Below are 25,452 nucleotides of genomic sequence, written 5' to 3' on the forward strand. Positions count from 1 at the left end.
AAGGGCTAAGGTTATGCAGATGAGCACTGTGACCAGTGGGGCTTGTATTTAACACACTTGATGTGTGGGTGTCATGATTTGAACAATTTAGATTGAACAATTTAGAATCTACACTACCTCAGGATGCTTTCAGCTTTTCTTGCCCAGTGGTTCTTGAGAAGCAGATTATAAAAGATTTTTCCTATTTATTTCTATGTAAAACTTGGATTCCCCATTGTAGCCCTGTCCTACCCCCGGGGGTCATGATTTGAACAATTTAGAATCTACACTACCTCAGGATGCTTCCTCATAAATTTCAGCTTTTCTGGCCCAGTGGTTCTTGAGAAGCAGATTATAAAAGATTTTTCCTATTTATTTCTATGTAAAACTTGGATTCCCCATTGTAGCCCTGTCCTACCCCCGGGGGTCATGATTTGAACAATTTAGAATCTACACTACCTCAGGATGCTTCCTCATAAATTTCAGCTTTTCTGGTCCAGTGGTTCTTGAGATGATTTTTTACTGACCCCACCCTATTTTTGTATTTTCTTGATTACCTCACCTTGAAAGGGGACTTTGCCCTTTATTTTAGAAATTTTTATTCCCCTTCACCCAAGGACGCTTTGTACCAAGTTTGCTTAAAATTGGCCCAGTGGTTCTTGAGAAAAAAGTCAAAAATGTGAAAAGTTTACAGATGGACAGACAGACAGACAGACTACAGACAAAATGTGATCAGAAAAGCTCAGGTGAGCTAAAAACCCATTTGTTTAATTCAAAAAGGGTCAAAAATGTGTTACCTACCAATATGCAGGTACAGAGGTAACAACAAAATTAAGTGCTCTTGAAACTGTTTTCCTTGCTACAATTTTATCGAAGTATTTCTTTCCACCTTTCATTTTATTAGACATCAAAAAACAAACTTCACTGCATTTCAAATACAAGAGCATTGAGTTATTGTACTGTACCTTGATAAATCCCATGGTACACAACTTTCTTTCTTCTGTAGTTCTCGCTTAGTTTCTGTCATATTATATTTCAGGTACATTTGCATGTAGGCAGGAATTTGATCTTTGTTCAGTTTCATTATCCAAGAAGTGTGTAGATGCATCGGTCCTTGCCTAAAATGAAACCACACTTAATTAATGCAAATGTTACTTCAATGTACTAGTATATAAATGTACACCTGTAGCTACATTTTTGCAGCAATTTTATTTCTGTTACTTTCAACTTTTAATAATTTACCAGTATGTGTACTTATCAGCTGGTGTACTTACTGGTGTGATTTAATTGCCATGGTAATTAACTTACTTGCTGTGGATGAATTTAGTTTCCTGGTCTGTAAGATTAGAGTACAAGAAATCTTTCAGTGGTATAGTGTTGTTCATCCACTCTATAAGACCAACTCTGAAATTTATCATTTACATATGTCAATTCAAAGAAAGTATTTAAAAATAAAAACGCTTCCATACTTGACTCAAGATTCTCTCTCCTAATCATGTCAAACCTCTGGATAGAAAAAAAATGTTTTTAACTTTGGAAGACTTTCCAGGACCTTGCTTTATTTAAACTTACCTTGGAGTCATTAGAATGACTTGGTAAGTTTTGATTTTAATTAAGGTTCCTATGTTTACAGGCTTTAGACTTACCTTGGAGTCATTGGAATGACCTGGTAGGTTTTGATTTTAAGGTTCCTCTGTTTACAGGCTTTAGACTTACCTTGGTGTCATTGGAATGACCTGGTAGGTTTTGATTTTAAGGTTCCTCTGGGCTTTAGACTAACCTTGGAGTCATTGGAATGACCTGGTAGGTTTTGATTTTAAGGTTCCTCTGTTTACAGGCTGGGTCACTCTCTAAGACCTGGTTCATCAGGAAGAAGAGCTGCTCTATCCTCTGATCCTGCCGTAAATCCTCCCCTCCTTTCACTAGGTAATGGTACTCCCGCTCATCATTACCACGAATCGTTATCCTCTTTGGTTTACGTATGGAGGTCATCACTTTTACCTAGTAAGGAGTTCACATCAAGTTATAGATTCTTAACTTCAATGGTCTGATCCTAACATACATATAATTACATAAAATATCCTTTACTTTATCCTTTGCATTAGAATGATGATCAAAACTCTTCCTTCTCTTTCACTTAACGATACAATGTTGAATTTTACCATAATTTACTGAAATTATGTCAATGCCAAAGCATTTTCAAAGTTTCCAATTTTTGAAAAAAATCATCCCACTCACCCTTTGATCGAATCCGACCACCTTGATATGATACTCAGGCAATGGTTTTGTCACTCCATCATACTGACCTAATGATACAAGTTACTGTGTTACACATTTTTGGGGAGGGGAGATTAATTTGAAAATGCTTAACTGATTCATCTATTAAATAAAATATTGTTGAAACATTGGAAATCTTTTTTCATTAATCTTTTTTCATGTACATGTAAGTCTAATAGACATATTCTTATGCAGAAACTGCAAAACTTTTCATTATTGAATTTGTTTAAAACACAATTATGAGTTAAAATGTTTCTGAAACTTTCACACACCTGGAATTTCTAGATCCTTGCCCTGAATGCTGGGGTTGAAATCTGACAACCATTGACAGTAATCCTTTAGTGATTCTGGGGGTTTCAGGTTGTTCCCCTTTACTTCATTTGTCATGTCAGTGTACACTTTTTTGTAAGCATTGACAAATTTCTGTTTTAGAGAAAGAAAACAAGTTTTTGTATTGTGAAAATTCCATAGGAAGTTTCAGTGATCATCATCTCTCGAAGAATATAGAATACTGACTTGTGTTGTCCAACAAAATGAAAGGAAAGGAATAAAAATTTCATCACTCCTTTCATCAGAAGTTGAAGTAAATGTTCCTATAATAGGTTACAAACATTAATTTAAGAACACTAGTTGCAATTTAGAAGCATTGATGCTTGATGTTTTTTGAACTTACACCTAATGTCATATCCAAAATTTTTTCTCCATCTTTCCCAAAGCAACTGTCAACATCTTTCTTGAATCTCTGTTAATTAAAAGAAGAATCCTTGATGAGAACATGCCTTATCCAAATGTTATATTCAAAGGCCATACAGTGTGTATACGAGTTTTACACCAGTCTCCAGAAACTTCATAAATTTACCTCTGCAAACTTTTTGGGGTATTTCCCTTTGTCCACTAAGCTCATGGTTTCCTCAGTCTGAGATCTTTGACTTGCTCCTCGGCCTGCAGTCTGAGTGAACTCCAAAACCTTCTTGTACATGATCTGAAATTCCTGCCTCATGGCTTTTTTGTCTGGTTTCTTTTTGTTGAATTTCAGTCTTGTGTCATCAAACCAGTCCTTAAATAACAAGGAAAAACGTTTAATATTAAAAATTCATTTTATTTTACCAAATCTTCACTCCATTATCAGGTGTCTCATATGTTCATGAAAGGGTATAATAAAAGGAACATACTTGGCTACATTGATTTCACTGTACCTTGAAAATTTGATCCGGTTGACTCATGTGTTCCAGGGCTGAGATGAACTTTGACACCAGAGGAAGCTGATCATCTCCCAACTTATCATTCAGGCTACAAAAAATAAACATGTATGTATTCATTTTAACAAAAAAATCTGTATTTGTTAAAAAAAAAAAAAAAAAACATTTAAAGTGTGTTACCTTGCAATAAAAGCTTCATCTTTTTTGTTTGTAATATTATATCCCTCACTGCTCAGCTTAAAGGGATAAACTACAGCCTATGTAAAATAAAAAAAAAAAACAACATATATTATCCCTGTCCAGGGCATCAAGATGACATTAAATTTCAAATCAGTTTGAACAGACCCATGTGAGATTCTGAGATACAGTGACACAGACCTGAGGATAGTTTTCGGTAAGTTCCATCAGAATGTGGTGTACAGTGCTGCCCTCTGGTTTATCTAACAAAGCCATCATCTGACTGATCCACATAATGAACATCCAGCAGGGAACCTGCTTACTCTGAAAATTAAACGAAAATAACTGATAAAATTTATGAATACAAAATTTTTTTTTCAAATAAGTAAGTCACTTGTTACATGATACAAGCATCCATTTTTAATTTAAGTAAGAAAGCATTATGTCGGCAAGTGGTAAAATGACCTTTTTTATACCTTTTCGACAAAAGTGGAGCGAATTTCTGGATACATCTCCACCAGCTGGAGTAACCGTGGAAACCTCTGCCTGGCTTCCATAGAATCAAACTTCATAGCATTCAACAGACAGACAGTGATGGTTTCTGGGAAACTCTTCAGACTCTCTTTGGAAAGTGGTAAATGCTCTGTCTCTAAATAATATAAAATTTCAATACCAATTAATAACAATAAAAAAAATTAGGATTCAAACTGAGGCAAACACCAGAGGCTTAAAGCTAGAACATATGGTTAATTTTGTAAAAGAGAAACAAGTATGGTAGTATTTAATGTTTATAGTTTACATGTGTAAGAAAACAATGTTGATTTTGAACTGAACTTTGTGAAAAAACAGGTTACCTTCATCATCGACCGCCATTCTGAGGAACTTATTACAGTACTGGGACACGGCTAGATAGGCCTCCTCCAGACCATAGCGACATGTCCTTGTTGATCGACCATCATAAGATAAAGCTGTCTTCATCTGCTTGTATCCTTCATCAACAAGGCATTTAGCTATCTAAAAAGATGGAATCTTAAATGTAAGAGAGATTTTTTTCTTTTAAATACTAAAACCCATGCAAAGTTCTGTGTGTTCAAAAAAAAGTAATTTACATGTATCTACCTGTATATCTTTGAATGACTAGAATTCTTGATTATTTTTTTAACAGCTCTTTTATATACTGTAAATAATTTTTTATTCGCAAAAACTTTATCCCTGTCAAAATATGCAAGGCAACCTACTCTTGAAAATCTCGTTCTCACATTTACTTGTATTATCAAATTAAACAATACCAAAAATTGTGAACATTTTGTCTCACTCTTTAATATATACAAAATAGTTACCGCTAAAATAAAGGGGTTCACAAAATTTGGAGATTTACTGTACATATACAGAAGTACATTGCTCTAATTACAATAAAACTCGTTTAGTACGAACATTGATATTGCTAATTCATGGATATAACGAAGTTATTTGGATCCACAGCTATATAAATTTAATGAATTTCTCATAAGGATATAACAAATTATGGATATAGTGACGTAATTTCATAGGTCCCAGTGACTTCACTATAACCAAGTTTTGCTGTACCTCTCTCTGGTCAAGCTTGGAAACCTTGCTGATGGACATCATTTTCTCTGAGTTTTTGTCACTAAGGCTACTGAAGCAGTTTTCACTTAGTACACCTTTAGTCAACAAGCCATAAGCCTGTCCCATCAGAACAAAATGCCTGCGACCTAGCCCAGGCTCTCGCCTCAGGATCTGGCTATCCTTAAATTTTCCTACCAAGAAAGAATAAATTATTTTAGAGTCATACTCTCAGGACCTTTTAATGCATTAAGTTATCCTTGATCCTTTTTTAATAGACAGTGGAGACTAAAATTCTAAAATACAGTAATAGCTTGGAGATCTTAAACTAAATGGAACCAATAAAAAACTACAAAGAGGATTCAAGATATCCAGGATATTGGTGTACATGATACTGAAGTTCAAATCTAATACTAATCCATACCCAGCCTGTCTATGGTTGTCAGAATGCTGGAGAAGTTGTCATTGGTCCAGTCCATATCAGCTGTCATAGCACTCAGCTGGTGTGTTTTAGCGTACAAGTGACTCCATTCTAAATTCAATATCTCATTCTCCTTATCTCTGTAATTCTGGAAGGATATAGAAGTAAACATTTTATTTCCCTTTATGTATTGCCTGCAGAAAATGATGGGCACATGATAATTTTTCCCTCATCCATTTAGCTGCCTAGGTGTCTCTAAAAATACATCATACTTATGATTACAAGATCAAACACTTTACTTCTTATTCAAATAAGGAAAGTACATGTATAAAAACATTCAATTTTGAGGGAGGGTTGATAAAATGACCAAATGTTAATTTTTGATGCAATTTATCAGATGTTTTTTCCATATTACTTAAGGGGCCGACTACAGTTTTATTGTGTGAAAACTACAATAGCGAAACTCTTAATTTTTATGCCATATATAATTTACATTAACTTCATTGTACATGCAAAGTTTGGGGGAAATCTACCGTCCAGGTATTTTTGAGGGACCGTCTAGGATTATATCGGAAAATGCCAATTTTTAGCACTTTAAAGCAAATTATACAAATACTACAATAGACATTTTGTTCAAACTATAATATTTGATGAGTAACTATATTATACAATATATTAAGAAACACAAAATTTATTCAAATCAAAAGCAAAAAATTAGCAAATTTCACTATTTTTATAGAGTATTAAAAAAAAAACATCACATGAAAACATAATAAAAATTTGAGATATTCTCAAATTTCTATGTTTTAAATTTCAAGAGTGTATGTTTATTATATAATATTTTTGACCAAATGTTCAAAAAACACATTTTTGTCAATTGCAAAATCGGTTAAAAAATCAGTTATATCAAATTGTAATTAGATTTTTATACCTATCATTTCTTAATTTTGTTTAATTTTAATAATCAAGCATAGAAAGTTGCATTAAAACAGTAAATACGCTTCATTTTACTATGATTCGCGAAATATTGCGCAATGGAAACTATAGTCGGCCCCCTTAAATTACTTTGTGTATGTCTGCCAGTATATTCAGAGCCAGTTTATGGTTCCTCTTCTGACAACTGCTGTCTGCCATCTTCAGACGGAGCCGGATTTTGGATTCCAGGAATAGGTCTTCTTCATCTTCCTCCATAGCATCTTCCTCCTTCTTCACCAGAGAACTGGTCAAGCGGTTGGATATGTGGTCCAGGTAAACCATTCTATAGAATAGACAAAGGAACTCTTGTTAGATTCTAAAATGATTATTACAGTAAAATAGGCTTATAGCAAACATGCTTATAATGAATTGATGCATTTACAACCACACAAACTTGTCCATCCCTGGCACTTCATTATAAACATAGATGTATTTTACAGTATTTTAGTATATAGCTTAATCAATTCATTTCCGTTTACCTGTTAGTGACGATGTCATCCCATACTACCTCTGGGTCCAGAAGTGGATGTAAGGACCTATTCTGCCATCTCTCTATAAGCAAGTTAGCAGGCCCTGCTGAGGTAAAATTGCCTGAAATAGAACACCAGTTACACATATTTATTCTCCTGCACAATATTTTGTCACAATCAGCCAGTTATTCTTAAACTAGAATTAAATTTTCTAGATATTAGAGAAAGTTTTAATTCCCAATGCCATCTTATCTTATTCTCACAATCATTATTATTGCCTTGCTGCAATGAAGAAAGATCACCTTCTTATTAAAGATAGAAATGATGAAAGTACAGAACTTATTACTTCTGATGCCATAGACTGAGACTGTACTAAACTACATTTGTACAAGAAAAGGACTGTACATTCTGAGATTACACAGTTAAATAAAAGTTTCTACTGGTATAGTGAACTCTCAAGAAGTGGAGAAACTCCTGCAGTTTAAACCAAGGCTAGAGATTTTGAATCTACTCGTTAACACAGATTTACACTGTTATACACTGACTTACTCTGGAGCTCCATAAAGCTGAGGAATTCCCGTAGCTCCACTAAAGGCTGGAGATTCTGTAGCTGGCTCCTCCTACTGACCGACATCAGACTGTCTGTACTGCTCCAGTCCTGGGGAAATAAAACCAGTATCAGTGGGACTCTTACTTCCATAGCGTCTATTATCTAGCACTACTTTTCAGAATCTTAGAAAAATTATGTAAAAAGGGGATGGGAGAGGAAATTCTGAATTAATTTTATGCTGAATGAAGATTTTATTGAAATACCAGTAAGAACTGTTGGGATGCCATTGTGGAATAGTGCCTGGCTCTGTCATAGTCCCCCTGCCAAATGTACATCAAAGCCAGCTCCTCACAATATCGACTCTGTCAAACAAAATACACTGTCAAACAAAATACACAGAAAAATGACCAGCTTTCAAAATTAGAATCAAAAGCGTTATCTCAATGTTTTCAGTCTTGTGGTGATGATAATCTGTAATTTTTTCACGCGGTAGGATCACACAAACTAGTTTTGGTGTCTGTAATTCATTTGTCAGGTGATACAATAGATCTAGTTTCAGTGTACCTCTATCAGGGCCTTCTGGTCAGGCTGCTTCATACAGTCATCTATGAAGGTCAGTAATGGCTGCTGGTCATCATCTCCCTGTAACATCAGCTTCACCTTACTTCTGATGATGTAGGGCAAGTAGTGTTCCTATTAAATTACAACCAATAATTTATTGCAAAAAATGTATCTATCACATTAAAAAAATCCCACTATCATCTAAAAGCTATAACTGCAGTGTATGATGTGTCCTTGACCTGCCCTTGACCTGACCTGGTAGTATGTGTCTTTCCACACTTGGTGGATTGACTTGCTGTTGATTCCAGACATAGCAACTCCCTCCAGCTCCTTCCATTGAGACAGGTTGTCTAGGCACTAGAATGAAATTTACAACATTATTCCACTTTTATTATTAGTCTCTACTATAAGTTTTTACTCAAGAAGTAACTATAATTTCAGTACCTCCATCCTAGATTCATCCCACATGTCCACTTCTATAGTAGGTGGAGTTTCATCCCACTCTTCACATGACATGGCCTGTTTTAATAAAAGAAACAAATTAATAGCTAAAATCCACTCTCCAACCAACCCCCAAAAAGAAATATCTACATTATAGTAAACATCTTTGTAGTAGTTTTTTCTCTCTCTCCTCACTCCACCTTTTCTAACCTGATTATACAGTTTCACAGCTTTATAGTAGTCTCCTCTGGCCTCCATTTGCACTGCCTCCTTAGTGATGTCCTGTGTTCCTATCTTGTCACTGAAGATTCCCAGCAGTACATCATAGTCCTTCACTGATTTATACAACCTGCAATACAAAGTTCAATCTTTACTACACATACATTGCCAAGATTTGACTATATTTTGACAAATTCTTCACATCAGTAATGTCTCATTCCCAATATCATTAGGAGACACAGATGTGCAATGGTAAATCATTACAGTAAAACTTGTTTAATCTGGATGTTGTGTATTCCAAAATCTTGTCTAATACAATGCTATTTTTCAGTCTCTTTTAGTAATTTCTATTGATTTTAATGTCTAATCTGTAATGTTGTCTAGTCTGGGCCAATTTCTGTGGAACCAACAGTGACTAGATTAGACAAGTTTCATTGTACATCCATCCTGTTGGTGTGGGAGTTCTGTTACCTTGCCAGTTCAATCCAGCTTTTTGTGTCTGTGGACACAACTGCCCCCTCACTCCTTCCTCTCTTTGTTGGCCGTTCATCCTCAGTCTGTGATATCAGCTGCTCCTCCAGGACACAGATTCCTAACAGATTAAATGTTACAATTAAGGTTTTGCCAAAGGTCAAGATGTCCAAAAAATTATTTTTACAACAACTCCTTAGCTATGTGGTTTATATGAAGTTAAAACTTTTCTAGTTTATAAATACCGTATAAGTAGAAATTTTAGCAAGGATTTGATTTTGGCATTATCAGTGAGGGTGACGAGATCACTAAAATTACATATCGCTAAAAATTTACTGCATTTTATTTGTAATAGGTTCTTAAATGAACATTTAAAAATCGTTAAAATTACATCTCGCTAAAAATAAAATACCAGTTCTAAAGAACAAATCGCTAAATTTGTGTCTCGTTAAAATTTCCACTTATACGGTATATCATTGATTAACAGAACCACAGTTTTTGGAGCTATTGTAAAAATAAATTTTTGGGTATCTTGACCTTTTGCAAAACCTTAGGCCATATAAAATTAATCTTTAGATTCTCATCCCCGCCCGCCCCTCTCAAAATGTCCCACCCCGATGTTTTTTATTTTGATTTTTGGTATTTAAGGTCTTCCGTCTTCACGGAAGACCTTATAGTGATTCTATTGTTTCTTATTATTATTATTCTTATTATTATTATTATTATTCTTTTTTTTGACAAAATTTTGTGCAGGCGATTTCTCGAAAACTATTCAGCGGTTTTTCATGAAACTTTCACAAAATATGTGTCATTATATGAAGTTGTTACATCCGAAGAAAAATTTGGAAAATTCGCTTCTGGTGCCAAGTTATGGACAATTTCCTGATTTTAAAATGCGATTTTGTCGCGCACTTTCATCGAAAATGGTTGAGGATATAAACTGGAGACTTACTGGAAATGATAGATCATGACTTTCTGGTTTGCAGAATCACGTTTTCGTGCGTCGTCACTACTTCCGGTCGTAACGAGATGTAAATTTTAAAAAATCGAATTTTCTAACTTTTTTGTTTTTCAATATTTTTCAATTATTTTTGGTATCTTAATAGAAACCCTCCCTATAATGCTTACTATCTAATTTGTTTGAATATTGGTAAATCTATAATCTAGATATTTGCATTCAAAAATCTGAAGCGGGTCCAAAATGGCGGCTGTCTCTGTCAACGCCGACATTTCGCAATAGGGGTTTACGGAGTCAGCCGAGCGTTTGCTTGAAAGAAAATAACATAAGGATAAATGAAATGTAAAAGAATACTTGGATTGTCACGTCGTAGTTACGTTGCAATTCTGTGTCGAACTAACGTCTTCTATAATTGGTTTTGACTGGTTCACAAAGTAGAAAAAGAAAAGACTAAATGTCCTGATGAAATTCGATACCTAATATCTTTTGCTCACAACGGAAAAACAGATCTTAAATCATATTTATAAGTAATACTTTCTCAACTAAGAATATCGATGAATTGTAATTATAAAACTTAACGACTGTTTTTACAATGCACATTTGTGTCATATTAAAAGAGTTTATATTAGCATTCTTGTCTCACAGATCTGATTCAAGTTATTGAGCGTAAATGGTATCGATTCCTTGACAGTCATAGGGCGAGCCATGTTTTTCGGCGAAACATTTCAACTTTTTCATAAAAGCTTAACTAATCGCGATAGTTCACTTTGGGGATAAGCAGGAAATTAAAAAAAGTTAAAAATTCATAGCCGTTTCACTGATTTTGTGTAACTTGCTTATATACAATATGGATTTTGTGAAATGTGTTAAATATACATTCTAAACCTCAAATTTTAGGCTATAAGAACGTTTATTTATTTCATTGAAGCTAGCACACTTTTTTTATATAACATTCCAAAGAAAAGGCGCGAAGATTAACTTGTGGTGTTTGGCATGACATTTTGAATAGTGACCGGCCTTTCATTATTCTAAGACAGAAGCATTGTTGCAGATGTATGTACAATTAGATTTAGAGAGTAGGTTCCAATAACGTAGTATTTAGCGCGTTGGATTTTCATGCTGGCGACTTGGGTTCAATCTCCCTTGTCTGCTATTTTTATTTACTTATTCAGTCGACGTTACGTTTTTTTCTTCGGAATCGGACGGAAGACCTCTCGTTGCTCGCAACGAGTCGTTTCTAGTTTCTTGTATTTTTATTCAGTAAGAATTTGGGTCAAAGTTTAAGAGATATCTCCCGTCTGTATTAAAATTCGCGTGTCGCTATTTATAGCAAAAACGCCATGTGAAGAATGGAGAAAAATCGGCAATAAAAGCAGTTTAAATGTGTAAGGAAAAGATAATTTGTCAGTATAGAGAAGGCAGAGAAGAAAAAATAGCATAAACACATATAGATACTATCACTGGCAGGAGCAAGTATGTAGAGAGATTGTAACTAAGTAAAAATAGACGAGGAAAGTCAAGTTATATATAACGATCTCCAGCTGTGTGACTTAGCTTTGAAATAAAAAAAAAAATCTACAACATCGTAGACATACTTAAGAGAAGGGCTAGATTTTTCAGTAGAATAATTATTAGAACATTTATATAGAATTTGCAAAGTAAGAAGTCACGCATACACAATTTATTGGTATCCCCACCTCATTTTGTTCAGGGTGTGCCGTATAATGTGTACTTGTTAATTTGTTAATTAACAATAAATATTTAACTTTTAAAGAAAAAAAATTCTTTAAATATTTAAAAGAATATGAAAAGAATTAAATCTATTCATATTTGCATTAAGGTAATGAAAAAAATGTGTACGGGGCCGTCCATTGTTTTGTTGATACTTAGGCCTATATATAAATTAACAATTATAAAATATAAAAGATAAAATCCGCCCACCGCCCCAATTTTTTTGCAAATTAGGATGAGAATCTAAAGATTAATTTTACCTGGCCTTAATGAACAATTATTACTCATGTGTATATGGATATTAATAAAAATATATATTATGAAAAGCGACCAAAAGAGTAAGTTAACAGGTTGCAAAAAAAAGAAAAATGTATTTTATAACAAGAAATGAGAAACAACTGCTTACCCAATGGTTGAACATTTCCAAATGTGGCTGCTGAACTTACATCAGATACATCTACTTTCAGTTTGCTTCTTAAACTGTACAAGATGTCCTTAAAATAGAGGAAAATAAGATAAATCAATTCACCTAAAAATCTGGTAAAATCAATAGGTGTATAATACTGTAAACCAACTTTAATTCATGACAACTTTTATTCACTGTTTTGTTAGTCGGAAATCCATTTCCATGGCTGAGGTAACATTAATACACTAAGGAATAACTTGTTTGTGGCAAGAAATAATTGCAAAGAGAAGAAAGTCATGAAACACATAAGTATTTCTTTGGTATGCAAATAAAAGTTGGTTTACAGTAGTACACTGCAGACTGAGTTAATAATGGAGCAATATTAATGACCATGGACGTACCAGTAGACAGCTGATGAATGGAGTGAAGTACTGTATTGAGGACGTCAGCACCACACCGATACTCTTCTGGATCTCCTGTATGGTCTCCTGTACCTCCCTCTCTGTTTTAACTTCATCCATCTTAGAAAATATTCCCTTAAATATGGCCCCAAACAGCAGCTTGGCTATAGTACTGTCTCTCTAGAATAAAAACATAGGTAATCAGAGATTACAGAGCTCACCTCAATGAATGTTGTCTTTAAAGTAAGGCAAAGTCACGCAATTAATCAATAAAAATTTTACATCCAAAAATGCAAAATTTATGCAATTTTGATTTGATACTTTGGAATAGACCTATATAAAAACTTCAAACTAGTTCTTCACCATGAAAACGTAATCAAAATCCAGCATCTGAAGCAAGTTTAAGAGTTTTCATCCCTTGATGCATCATTTGTGCAAGTTTGGTTTATATAAGCCTTATAGTTTCTAGGTAAAAGACATGCACCCATAACTTTTACGAGGTCCATTATCTGGAAAATGTATGTCGAATTCAGCAACTGAAGCAAGTCCATTAGTGTGCATCATAAGATGTATCATGCTCAACATAGAGCTCAAAGTTACTTGGAAATGAAACCTTTATAAAACCAGAAGTCTCTGTCGAGACTGAAGCTCTACTGGTTTGTACTTATAGCAAAGGAAGAGAAAAGTTCTTAAGATGTTGGGAATTGAAACTTTACAACAGCAATAAAAAGAATAATGATCCTTGATTAAGTCTCTTTATGTTCTTAGTATAGTCTACTTGCATGCCACATGCCACATTATATTATAATCAGACTTAAACTGCAGGAGGAGTAGCATTTTGAGATTTTTTAACAGAAATTTCTATTTCTAGTTACCATGGCAACACCGTTCATCGAAATCAAAAACCAATACACAGAATTACATATCTTAGTGTAGTCTACTTGAGTGCCAAGTTATATTGAAATCAGACCAAAACTGTAGGAGGAGTAGCATTTTGAAAGAATTTCATAGAAATTTCTATTTTTAGTAACAACGGCAACACCGTTAATCGCAATCAAAAACCGATACACAGAATTATGTATCTTAGTGTAAACTACTTATGTGCCAAGTTATATTGAAATCAGACCAAAACTGAAGGAGGAGTAGCATTTTGAAAGAATTTCACAGAAATTTCTATTTTTAGCAACAACGGCAACACCGTTCATCGAAATCAAAAATCGATACACAGAATTATGTATCTTAGTGTAGTCTACTTGTATGCAAAGTTATATTGAAATCAGACCAAAACTGTAGGAGGAGTAGCATTTTGAAAGAATTTCATAGAAATTTCTATTTTTAGTAATAACAACGGCAACACCGTTCATCGAAATCAAAAATTGATACACAGAATTATGTATCTTAGTGTAGTCTACTTGTGTGCTAAGTTATATTGAAATCAGACCAAAAATGTAGAAGGAGTAGTATTTTGAAAGAATTTCACAGAAATTTCTATTTTTAGTAACCACGGCAACACCATTCATCGAAATCAAAAACCGATACACAGAATAATGTATCTTAGTGTAGTCTACTTATGTGCCAAGTTATATTGAAATCAGACCAAAACTGTAGGAGGAGTAGCATTTTGAAAGAATTTCACAGAAATTTCTATTTTTAGCAACAACGGCAACAACGTTCATCAAAATCAAAAACCGATACAGAGAATTATGTATCTTAGTATAGTCTACTTGTGTGCGAAGTTATATTGAAATCAGACCATAACTGTAGGAGGAGTAGCATTTTGAAAGATTGTTTACAGACAGACAGACAGACAGATGGACAGACAGACAGACGGACAGACAGACGGACGGAAGACGGACGCATTACTATCGCATAAGCTCTTCTGGTCTCTGACCAGTAGAGCTAAAAACTAACCTTTTCACCAATCCAGAAAATGTTGGTCAGATTCAGCATCCAAAGCCAGCCTAGTAGAATGCACCCTTAGATGTACCATCCTTGCAAGTTTGGTCATTATATGGCTCATAGTAACTTGGAAATGAAACCTGCACCAAAAACTTTAACCTGTTCACTCAACTGGAAAATGTAGGTCAGATTCTGCATCCGAAGCAAGTCTGGTAGTATGCATCCTTAGATGTATCATCCATGCAAGTTTGGTCACGATAGTTACTTGGAAATGAGACCTGCACCAAAAACATAAACCTGTTCACTCATGCGGAAAATGTAGGTCAGATTCAGCATCCGAAGCAAGCCTGGTAGTGTGCATCCTAAGATGTACCATCCATGCAAGTTTGGTCAACATAGGGCTTATAGTTACTCGGAAATGAGACTTATACCAAAAACTGCACCAAAAATGTTAACCTGCTCCAAAAACATTAACCTAGTCATTCCTTTGCTGAAATTGCAGCATCTGAAACTTTGACTGGTACAATGAAACACACTAGAAACATCTTCCATGCATGTCTAATCAATATAGGACATAGAAGTACTTGAAAAGAAAACTGCTCCAAAAAACTTAACCTTAACCCGGGACGCCGACACCGATGCTGAGGGTATTACATAAGCTCCCCCAACTTCATTGAGGTGAGCTAATAACAAGAGGCCAATGGGCCACATCACTCACCTGAGCACATTGGCTAGGGACTTGAATTTTAATAAACTACCTGATGATGTGTCCATAATATAAATATAACAAATGACTGCTGTTCTTGAGCAAAAGTTTTTTTCCTATTTATTCATTAGCAAACATTTGACCCCCTATTGTGGCCCCGGGGGCCCTAATTTGAGCCAATTTGATTTTACACTACCTGAGGATGCCTCTATATCAATATGACTAATCATGGCTTTTCTGTTCTTGAAAAAAGATTTTTCCTTTTTATTCCTATGTAAAACTTTGATACCCCATTGTGGCCCCTGCCTACCCCCAGGGTCATGACTTGAACAAACTTTAATCAACACTACCTGAGCATGCTTCCATGATATCACCAATCATGCCTTTGCTGTTCTTAGAAAGAAGTTTTGAAGAATTTTCCTATGTATTCTTATTTTAAACTTTGATTACCCATTGTTGCCCTTCCCCCTGGGGTAATGAATGATTTGAACAAACTTGAATCTACATCATTTAAATGATTTCATACATATTATATGACTAATCATAGCTTTGTTATTCTTGAGAAGATTTATAACATTTTCCTGTATAATAAAATTTTGATCCCCCATTGTGACCCAATCTACCCCAGGATTTATGATTTGAAAAAAATAATTGAATCTGCACTTCCTAAGGATGCTTCCATGTAAATGACCAATCATGGCTTTGCCATTCTTAGAAAGAAGAGTTTTAAAAAATATGTATTCCTGTGTAAAACTATAATCAGACATTGTGGGCCCACCCTAACCCCTGGGGTCATAATGTGAACTAACTTGAATTTACACTACGTGAGCATGCTTCCATATAAGTTTCATCCTTCCTGATCCAAAGGTTCTTGAGAAGAAGATTTTTAAGAATGCCCTTGTTTTTTAACTAATTCCTAATTATCTCCCCTTGAAACAGGGTGTGGTCCTTCCTTTAAACAAACTTGAATTCCTTTTACTCAAGGATGCTTTGTAGCAAGTTTGGTTGAAAGTGGCCCAGTGGTTCTTGAGAAGAAGTCAAAAATGTGACAAGTTTACCGACAGATTGACAGACAAATGGACGCCGGAAAAAATTGATCAGAAAAGCTCATTTGAGCCTTTAGCTCAATAAGTCTCGATCTACATTACATGGTACAGTGTCACTTTTGATTTGACATCACTTATTTCTTTTTTGCTCCATAAAAGAATCTTATTATAACCCTCCCCCTTTCATTTTCATGTTATCTTATGACTTCTACTTCCGCTAATGTGCCTGGCTACAAAAGTATGACATTTTTACATATGTGAAGGTTATGCAAAGAACCCCCTGTACATAACATCAATCTTTTCTAAAATGAGCATCATGCATCATGCTTGCTCAAAAGGCCATGAAGATGCTGTAAATTAAAATGATTGACTCTGGTCCAACCATATTTTGGGAGTTGTAATTTTTACCGTTTATATGATTTTCTTCTTAAAATTTTCATGAGCTGTTGTGGCCCTAGTCTTTGGGATCTTATTTGAATTAAAATAGATTTAATTCAAAATTCTACACTAGCCTTTTCTGTGCCATAGACTGGTGGTCACTCTGAATCTAGCAGAGTCCAAAACTTATACATAAAAAAGATTCTTTTTTTTTTAGTTCTAATCCAAGTACATATGTATATAAAGCTGTATTTCAACACATATAAAATGTATCTTTAAAAAGAATTTCAACTGCTTTTCAGGTTGAAATTCAATTCTCTCTGACATCATGTTTTTAAAACTTTACTGCACTTGAAAGTTTTTTTTCTTCAAATATTCACATATTTGCTACAAATATATTCCTTTGGTAAAGGTAAATCAAAAATCTTTAAAATTTTCATGCAGAAATCAATGTTCTTTTGATACAATTGCATATAATATTTTCTAGTGCATTGAAATAACATGAAATGATCTATATAATTTCTGCATTTCAAGCAGTTGTTGGAGGTATTTAAATTCCACTTTAAACCAGGAAGTATAAACACCTGACAGGTAGATAACGTAGGTGTGTCATGTGATCAGAGTTACATACAGATAGACTGCACTTGGAGATGAACAAATAGGACAGCCGCCATTACTGAAGTCAGGTAAAAAAACTTTTGAATGTTTCTGTGCATAACAGTTGGGAGTCATTGAAAATTCAGTAGTACAGGCTTTAAAGCAATATGAGCTGCATTTTTGAGAATTTTATTTTGCTATTAAAATGTGTTATTATGATTAATCTGTATGTAATCTAAACCCTTATGATCAATAAGACCAAAATGAAGTTTAAGGCCCATGGGCCACATCGCTCACCTGAGAATATTTTGTCATATTGTTCTTTACCAGATTTCCCCCTTGTAATACATATTGTGGCCCCGCCCTACCCCCTGGGGTCATGATTTGAACAATTTAGAATCTACACTACCCCAGGGTGCTTCCACATCAGTTTCAGCTTTTCTGGCCCAGTAGTTCTTGAGAAGAAGATTTTCAAAGATTTTTCCTATATATTTCTATGTAAAACATTGATGCCCCATTGTGGCCCCGCCCTACCCCCTGGGGTCATGATTTGAACAATTTAGAATCTACACTACCCCAGGGTGCTTCCACATCAGTTTCAGCTTTTCTTTCCCAGTGGTTCTTGAGAGGAAAATTTTTAATGATTTTTCCTATATATTTCTATGTAAAACTTTGATTCCCCATTGTGGCCCCGCCCTATCCCCGGGGGTCATGATTTGAACAAATTAGAATCTACACTACCCCACAATGCTTCCACATCAGTTTCAGCTTTGCTGGCCCAGTGGTTCTTGAAAAGAAGATTTTCAAAGATTTTTTCAATATATTTCTATGTAAAACTTTGATTCCCCATTGTGGCCCCGCCCTACCCCCGGGGGTCACAATTTGAACAATTTAGAATCTTCACTACCCCAGGGTGCTTCCACATCAGTTTCAGAAGATTTTCTCAGAGTTTTCCTAAATATTTCTATGTAAAACTTTGATTCCCCATTGTGGCCCCGCCCTACCCCCGTGGGTCATGATTTGAACAATTTAGAATCTTCACTACCCCAGGGTGCTTCCACATCAGTTTCAGCTTTTCTGGCCCAGTGGTTCTTGAGGAGAAGATTTTTAAAGATTTTTCCTATATATTTCTATGTAAAACTTTGATTCACCATTGTGGCCCCACCCAACCCCCGGGGGTCATGATTTGAACAATTTAGAATCTACACTACCCCACAATGCTTCCACATGAGTTTCAGCTTTTCTGGCCCAGTGGTTCTTGAGAAGAAGATTTTCAAAGATTTTTCCTATATATTTCTATGTAAAAATTTGATTCCCCATTGTGGCCCTGCCCTACCCCCGGGGGTCATGATTTGAACAATTTAGAATCTACACTACCCCAGGGTGCTTCCACATCAGTTTCAGCTTTTCTGGCCCAGAGGTTCTTGAGAAGAAGATTTTTTTAAAAGATTTTTCCTATATATTTCTATGTAAAATTTTGATTCCCCATTGTGGCCCTGCCCAACCCCCGGGGGTCATGATTTGAACACTTTAGAATCTACACTATCCAAGGGTGCCTCCACATAAGTTTCAGCATTATTGGCCCAGTGGTTCTTGAGAAGAAGATTTTTTAATGACCCCACCCTATTTTTGTCTTTTCTTGATTATCTCCCCTTGTGAAGGGACTTGGCCCTTTATTTTAGCAATTTAAATTCCCCTTCACCCAAGAATGATTTTTTTGGTCGAAATTGGCCCAGTGGTTCTTGAGAAGAAGTCGAAAATGTGAAAAGTTTACAGACGGACAGACAGACAGCTGGACAGACAGACGGACGGACAGACGGACGGACAAAATGTGAAAAGTTTACAGACGGACAGACAGACAGCTGGACAGACAGACGGCCAGACGGACGGACAAAATGTGATCAGAAAAGCTCACTTGAGCCTTCGGCTCAGGTGAGCTAAAAATATTTCAGAAGAAATATTTCTGTACAACCGAATATACAGTATTATATTTCTAAGAAATCATTATTGCACAGGACAACAATAATTCAATTTTGCTTCAGTCAAATCTTGTAAAAAGTTCTTCCATAGCAATGTGAACACAAGAAGTTTATAAACGTTCTATTTTCCTGTCATTAAAATAGTTAATTACAAAATTGAAATAATATTTTTCCGATGTCAAACACACAGCTTATATTGCTTTAACTACGGGAACAAAATTTAATTCCCAAAAGATTCAATGAACCATGTATATGCAATACGATGACTTGTTTCTGTTTATTTACTTATTTTTAAAAGCCTCAGACAAACTGTGGTTCTATAATCCCAAAATAATTAATGTTGGCCTCAAAACCAGTCAATAAATAAATAATCATTAATGTTGAATTTTTATGTTTTAGTCACAAATTCTAATGATGGACCCCCGTACCAGTGCCCAGGATGTGATGCGATGTGATCTGTGTGAGACCGCTGTGGTACAGATGCACTGTGATACATGTCTTGTCAACCTGTGTAAGGCCTGTGCATGGGAGAACACATGGTATCTGATCAATCTATCAATCACAAAGTCGTCGGTATTCAGGCCAGAAAATGCACTTCCCTCTACCCTGGATGTACATACCATAGCAAGGAACGATGTAAAATGTTCTGTAAACAATGTGACACTCCTGTCTGTATCAGCTGCATTGAATCTAATCAACATTTAGGTCATGAATTATCTAAACTCTTACGAGTTTTGGATGAAAGGAAGGACATGATTATAAAAGAAAGAGATGAATTGAATGATACAATTTATCCCACATATCAGGACATTGCCTCTGATGTACAAAACAGAATGAGTCAGTTACAAAAGGAATATGATGATCTCTCAACAGCCATAACAAAACATGGAGAGGACTGCCATAGAGAAATTGACAAACTTGTCAAGAAACTTAAAGCTGAAGTTGATGAGATGAAAAACACACAGTTACAAACTTTACAGAAACATCTAGATGAAATAAACAACAAATTGTCTAACATGAAGGAGGAAATGAATTCTTTGGAAATTGCTATAGACACCAATGACTTGTCAAAGCTATTTAGTGTCACATTAAATGTACACACATACAGAAATCTTCCAATCAAAATTATACCATCTTTACCCAAATTTATTCCAGGAAAAATCCAAGAAGAACTCCATAAATTCTTTGGAGCCTTATCATCAAGTTCTTTAACATCAGATAAACATGGCTACAGCATGAACACAACACAGAGATCACCAAAATCCTCTCCTCCTGTCAAACAGCTGCTTGATGAACCAGAGACTGTCACCACCATAAACACTGGCTTGGAATCGCTTTACAGTGTGGTCAGTCTAAGTAATGAAGAAATCTGGACAAGAGTATATAGCAAAACCATGAAACTATACAGCATCAATCAGGGATCGCTACTCAAGTCAATCACAACCAAGTCAGGGAACAGACCATATGACATAGCAGTGACAAAAAGTGGAGATCTAGTTTATACTGATTATGATGATAGAACTGTGAACATTGTGAAGAATGAGAGGATAGAGGAGGTGATCAGATTACAGAACTGGAAACCTAAAGGTGTCTGTAGCACCTCCTCTGGTGACCTCCTGGTTATCATGATCAGTGATGATAACAAACAAACAAAAGTTGTGCGTTACTCTGGTTCCACAGAGAAACAAACCATTCAGTTTGATGATAAATGTAAACCTCTCTATTCATCTGGTAGTGATAACAAATATGTAACCGAGAACAGGAACCTGGATATTTGTGTGTCTGAACGTGGAGCTAAAGCAGTAGTGGTGGTCAATCAGAAAGGGAAACTGAGATTCAGATACACTGGACATACTCCTTCTTCAAAGAACCATTCATTCAGTCCAAAAGGAATCACCACAGATAGTCAGAGTCATATCCTTACAGCTGATTATTTCAATCACTGTGTCCATATCATAGACCAGGATGGTCAATTCCTCCGTTACATAGACTGTGGACTGAATTTTCCCTGGGGACTGTGTACAGATACAAATGACAATCTGTTTGTTGCTGAATGCGTATACAAACAAGTGATGAAAATTAAATATCTGCAGTGAAATGCCTTACTTTGTTGTATTTTAAATAATTAAAGGGTTTGTATCAGTAAGTTGAACTATGGAATCTTTCAATAATAAATACATCTACTTCAGTCTTTAAAAATGATTGAAAACTAAAGCATGTTATAGGAAATTTTCTGATAATGTTTGTGAAATTCAATTTTGGCTGTAGATAAAAGATATAGTGTTTTAGGATATTTCTCCAACACAATTCACTATCTAAGAATTATTTTAAAACTGCCAAAATATTTTAAACCGAATTTAGAAGAATTAATTTTTTTTCTTTGAAGAAAGTAATTTATCCTGCCTCTGATAAAAATCTTGAATGTTCATTGGTTGAGAGCAATACCGTATTAAACAATGTTATGCTGCCTACCCACATTATTTTGCTACTGTGCCCTATCCATATGACCTAACCACCAAAAATTAAACATACATGAAATTTAGGAACTGTACATCATCAATATACATGTATTTTTTTCATGTGACCCTGCATAAAGCTTCATAACTGACATCACAGTGCGCCAGACAACAACAATGGATGCAGAACAATTTGCTTCCCTCAATGTAAGCGATGTATCAAGATTATATTTATGATACAATTTTCAACGGTAGGGGACTAATAATTATGATAACAAAGAAACAGAAAACATACAAAACAAAGCTAAGTATCATTTCATGTACGTTATTCAAACCGTTGACAGGCCCAGTTGGAATTTGTAAATGCTTGCGAGTGTCAGAAAGATCAATGGGCTATGAAACTGGTCTATCCTTAGTTTCGTTTTTTAATTAATATTTTAATCTTTGCTTCTGCTAATTGCCTAATAAAACTGTTTCTTCTATGGACACAATACAAGGCTTGGTACTTTGAAATCTTCCATATTAGTCTTAGAGTCTTTGAAAAGTCTGGTCCACAAGTTTTTTTAACTTCACACACTAAAAATTAATAACCAGAAATAAAAAAAAAACAAACAAACAAGAAGCCCATTGGTCATGTTGCTATTCTGAGTAACTTTGGTCTCTCTGTTTATTAATAGATTTTCTCCTTTATCTGCATACTGTAAACCAACTTTTATTCGCGTGCGAGAAATTTTCGCAAAGTTCGCGAGGGCCACATCATCACGAATATTTCTCGCCGTGAACCTTAAAGTCTATGTGTCTATATTAACAAGAGAACCTAAATAGGCTTTATCGCAAAAATTAATTGTCGCGAACTAGTTAACCCCAGGTAAATCGCAAAATAAAGTCGTCGCGAATAAAAGTTGGTTTACAGTATCTGGTTTGTACTGTACTGTCTGTGGTGTGGCTTACATGAGCAACTGCAATAAGTGGAGCTATAATGTAAAAGTACTTTATCTGTATATCTGGTTTGTACTGTACTGTCTGTGGTGTGACTTACATGAGCTACTGTCTGTAGTGGAACTATAATGTAGGAGTACTTTATCTGTATATCTGGTTTGTACTGTACTGTGGTGTGACTTACATGAGCTACTGTCTGTAGTGGAGCTATAATGTAGGAGTACTTTATCTGTATATCTGGTTTGTACTGTACTGTGGTGTGACTTACATGAGCTACAGCCTGTAGTGGAGCTATAATGTAGGAGTACTTTATCTGTATATCTGGTTTGTACTGTACTGTCTGTGGTGTGACTTACATGAGCTACTGTCTGTAGTGGAGCTATAATGTAGGAGTACTTTATCTGTATATCTGGTTTGTACTGTACTGTCTGTGGTGTGACTTACATGAGCTACTGTCTGTAGTGGAGCTATAATGTAGGAGTACTTTATCTGTATATCTGGTTTGTACTGTAATGTCTGTGGTATGACTTACATGAGCTACTGTCTGTAGTGGAGCTATAATGTAGGAGTACTTTATCTGTATATCTGGTTTGTACTGTACTGTCTGTGGTGTGACTTACATGAGCTACTGCCTGTAGTGGAGCTATAATGTAGGAGTACTTTATCTGTATATCTGGTTTGTACTGTAATGTCTGTGTTGTGACTTACATGAGCTACTGTCTGTAGTGGAGCTATAATGTAGGAGTACTTTATCTGTATATCTGGTTTGTACTGTACTGTCTGTGGTGTGACTTACATGAGCTACTGTCTGTAGTGGAGCTATAATGTAGGAGTACTTTATCTGTATATCTGGTTTGTACTGTACTGTCTGTGGTGTGACTTACATGAGCTACTGTCTGTAGTGGAGCTATAATGTAGGAGTACTTTATCTGTATATCTGGTTTGTACTGTACTGTCTGTGGTGTGACTTACATGAGCTACTGTCTGTAGTGGAGCTATAATGTAGGAGTACTTTATCTGTATATCTGGTTTGTACTGTCTGTGTTGTGACTTACATGAGCTACTGCCTGTAGTGGAGCTATAATGTAGGAGTACTTTATCTGTATATCTGGTTTGTACTGTACTGTCTGTGGTGTGACTTACATGAGCTACTGTCTGTAGTGGAGCTATAATGTAGGAGTACTTTATCTGTATATCTGGTTTGTACTGTACTGTCTGTGGTGTGACTTACATGAGCTACTGTCTGTAGTGGAGCTATAATGTAGGAGTACTTTATCTGTATATCTGGTTTGTACTGTACTGTCTGTGGTGTGACTTACATGAGCTACTGCCTGTAGTGGAGCTATAATGTAGGAGTACTTTATCTGTATATCTGGTTTGTACTGTCTGTGATATGACTTACATGAGCTACTGCCTGTAGTGGAGCTATAATGTAGGAGTACTTTATCTGTATATCTGGTTTGTACTGTCTGTGATATGACTTACATGAGCTACTGCCTGTAGTGGAGCTATAATGTAGGAGTACTTTATCTGTATATCTGGTTTGTACTGTCTGTGATATGACTTACATGAGCTACTGCCTGTAGTGGAGCTATAATGTAGGAGTACTTTATCTGTATATCTGGTTTGTACTGTCTGTGATATGACTTACATGAGCTACTGCCTGTAGTGGAGCTATAATGTAGGAGTACTTTATCTGTATATCTGGTTTGTACTGTCTGTGATATACTTCTGAGTGCCTGTAGTACTATAATGTAGGAGTACTTTATCTGTATATCTGGTTTATACTGTCTGTGATATGACTTACATGAGCTACTGCCTGTAGTGGAGCTATAATGTAGGAGTACTTATCTGTATATCTGGTTTGTACTGTCTGTGGTGTGACTTACATGAGCTACTGCCTGTAGTGGAGCTATAATGTAGGAGTACTTTATCTGTATATCTGGTTTGTACTGTCTGTGGTGTGACTTACATGAGCTACTGCCTGTAGTGGAGCTATAATGTAGGAGTACTTTATCTGTATATCTGGTTTGTACTGTACTGTCTGTGGTGTGACTTACATGAGCTACTGCCTGTAGTGGAGCTATAATGTAGGAGTACTTTATCTGTATATCTGGTTTGTACTGTACTGTCTGTGGTGTGACTTACATGAGCTACTGTCTGTAGTGGAGCTATAATGTAGGAGTACTTTATCTGTATATCTGGTTTGTACTGTACTGTCTGTGGTATGACTTACATGAGCTACTGCCTGTAGTGGAGCTATAATGTAGAAGTACTTTATCTGTATATCTGGTTTGTACTGTCTGTGGTATGACTTACATGAGCTACTGCCTGTAGTGGAGCTATAATGTAGGAGTACTTGATCTGTATATCTGGTTTGTACTGTCTGTGGTGTGACTTACATGAGCTGTGTTGTGACTTACAAGAGCTACTGCCTGTAGTGGAGCTATAATGTAGGAGTACTTGATCTGTATATCTGGTTTGTACTGTACTGTACTGTGGTGTGACTTACATGAGCTACTGTCTGTAGTGGAGCTATAATGTAGGAGTACTTTATCTGTATATCTGGTTTGTACTGTCTGTGGTGTGACTTACATGAGCTACTGCCTGTAGTGGAGCTATAATGTAGGAG

At 35.5% G+C, this 25,452-nt stretch overlaps 2 protein-coding genes across 2 annotated transcripts in view; one reads left to right on the forward strand and one right to left on the reverse strand.

Annotated features, from left to right (window-relative positions):
• Nucleotides 1-25,452, reverse strand: part of LOC134273581 (DNA-dependent protein kinase catalytic subunit-like) — a 76,466-nt gene that overhangs the window by 9,669 nt on the left and 41,345 nt on the right. The window contains 25 exon segments of the mRNA XM_062755777.1: nucleotides 945-1,097; nucleotides 1,288-1,383; nucleotides 1,760-1,980; nucleotides 2,218-2,285; nucleotides 2,529-2,679; nucleotides 2,930-2,998; nucleotides 3,116-3,313; nucleotides 3,453-3,546; nucleotides 3,636-3,712; nucleotides 3,834-3,956; nucleotides 4,109-4,281; nucleotides 4,487-4,646; nucleotides 5,220-5,410; nucleotides 5,641-5,785; nucleotides 6,703-6,895; nucleotides 7,092-7,203; nucleotides 7,632-7,740; nucleotides 7,896-7,994; nucleotides 8,197-8,325; nucleotides 8,449-8,550; nucleotides 8,638-8,712; nucleotides 8,845-8,983; nucleotides 9,325-9,445; nucleotides 12,420-12,507; nucleotides 12,821-13,000. Of these exon segments, the coding sequence (XP_062611761.1) occupies nucleotides 945-1,097; nucleotides 1,288-1,383; nucleotides 1,760-1,980; nucleotides 2,218-2,285; nucleotides 2,529-2,679; nucleotides 2,930-2,998; nucleotides 3,116-3,313; nucleotides 3,453-3,546; nucleotides 3,636-3,712; nucleotides 3,834-3,956; nucleotides 4,109-4,281; nucleotides 4,487-4,646; nucleotides 5,220-5,410; nucleotides 5,641-5,785; nucleotides 6,703-6,895; nucleotides 7,092-7,203; nucleotides 7,632-7,740; nucleotides 7,896-7,994; nucleotides 8,197-8,325; nucleotides 8,449-8,550; nucleotides 8,638-8,712; nucleotides 8,845-8,983; nucleotides 9,325-9,445; nucleotides 12,420-12,507; nucleotides 12,821-13,000 (3,266 nt within the window).
• LOC134273562 (tripartite motif-containing protein 2-like) lies at nucleotides 17,452-21,523 on the forward strand. The gene is made up of 2 exons (XM_062755758.1): nucleotides 17,452-17,535; nucleotides 19,825-21,523. The coding sequence occupies exon 2, from the start codon at nucleotides 19,950-19,952 to the stop codon at nucleotides 21,519-21,521; it is 1,572 nt and encodes a 523-aa protein (XP_062611742.1). The 5' UTR covers nucleotides 17,452-17,535; nucleotides 19,825-19,949; the 3' UTR covers nucleotides 21,522-21,523.

The sequence above is a fragment of the Saccostrea cucullata genome, unplaced genomic scaffold (genome assembly GCF_032062105.1).
Source record: "Saccostrea cucullata isolate Sc308-1 unplaced genomic scaffold, CSIRO_AGI_Scuc_v1 ctg31, whole genome shotgun sequence".
In the NCBI taxonomy this organism is placed as follows: domain Eukaryota; kingdom Metazoa; phylum Mollusca; class Bivalvia; order Ostreida; family Ostreidae; genus Saccostrea; species Saccostrea cuccullata.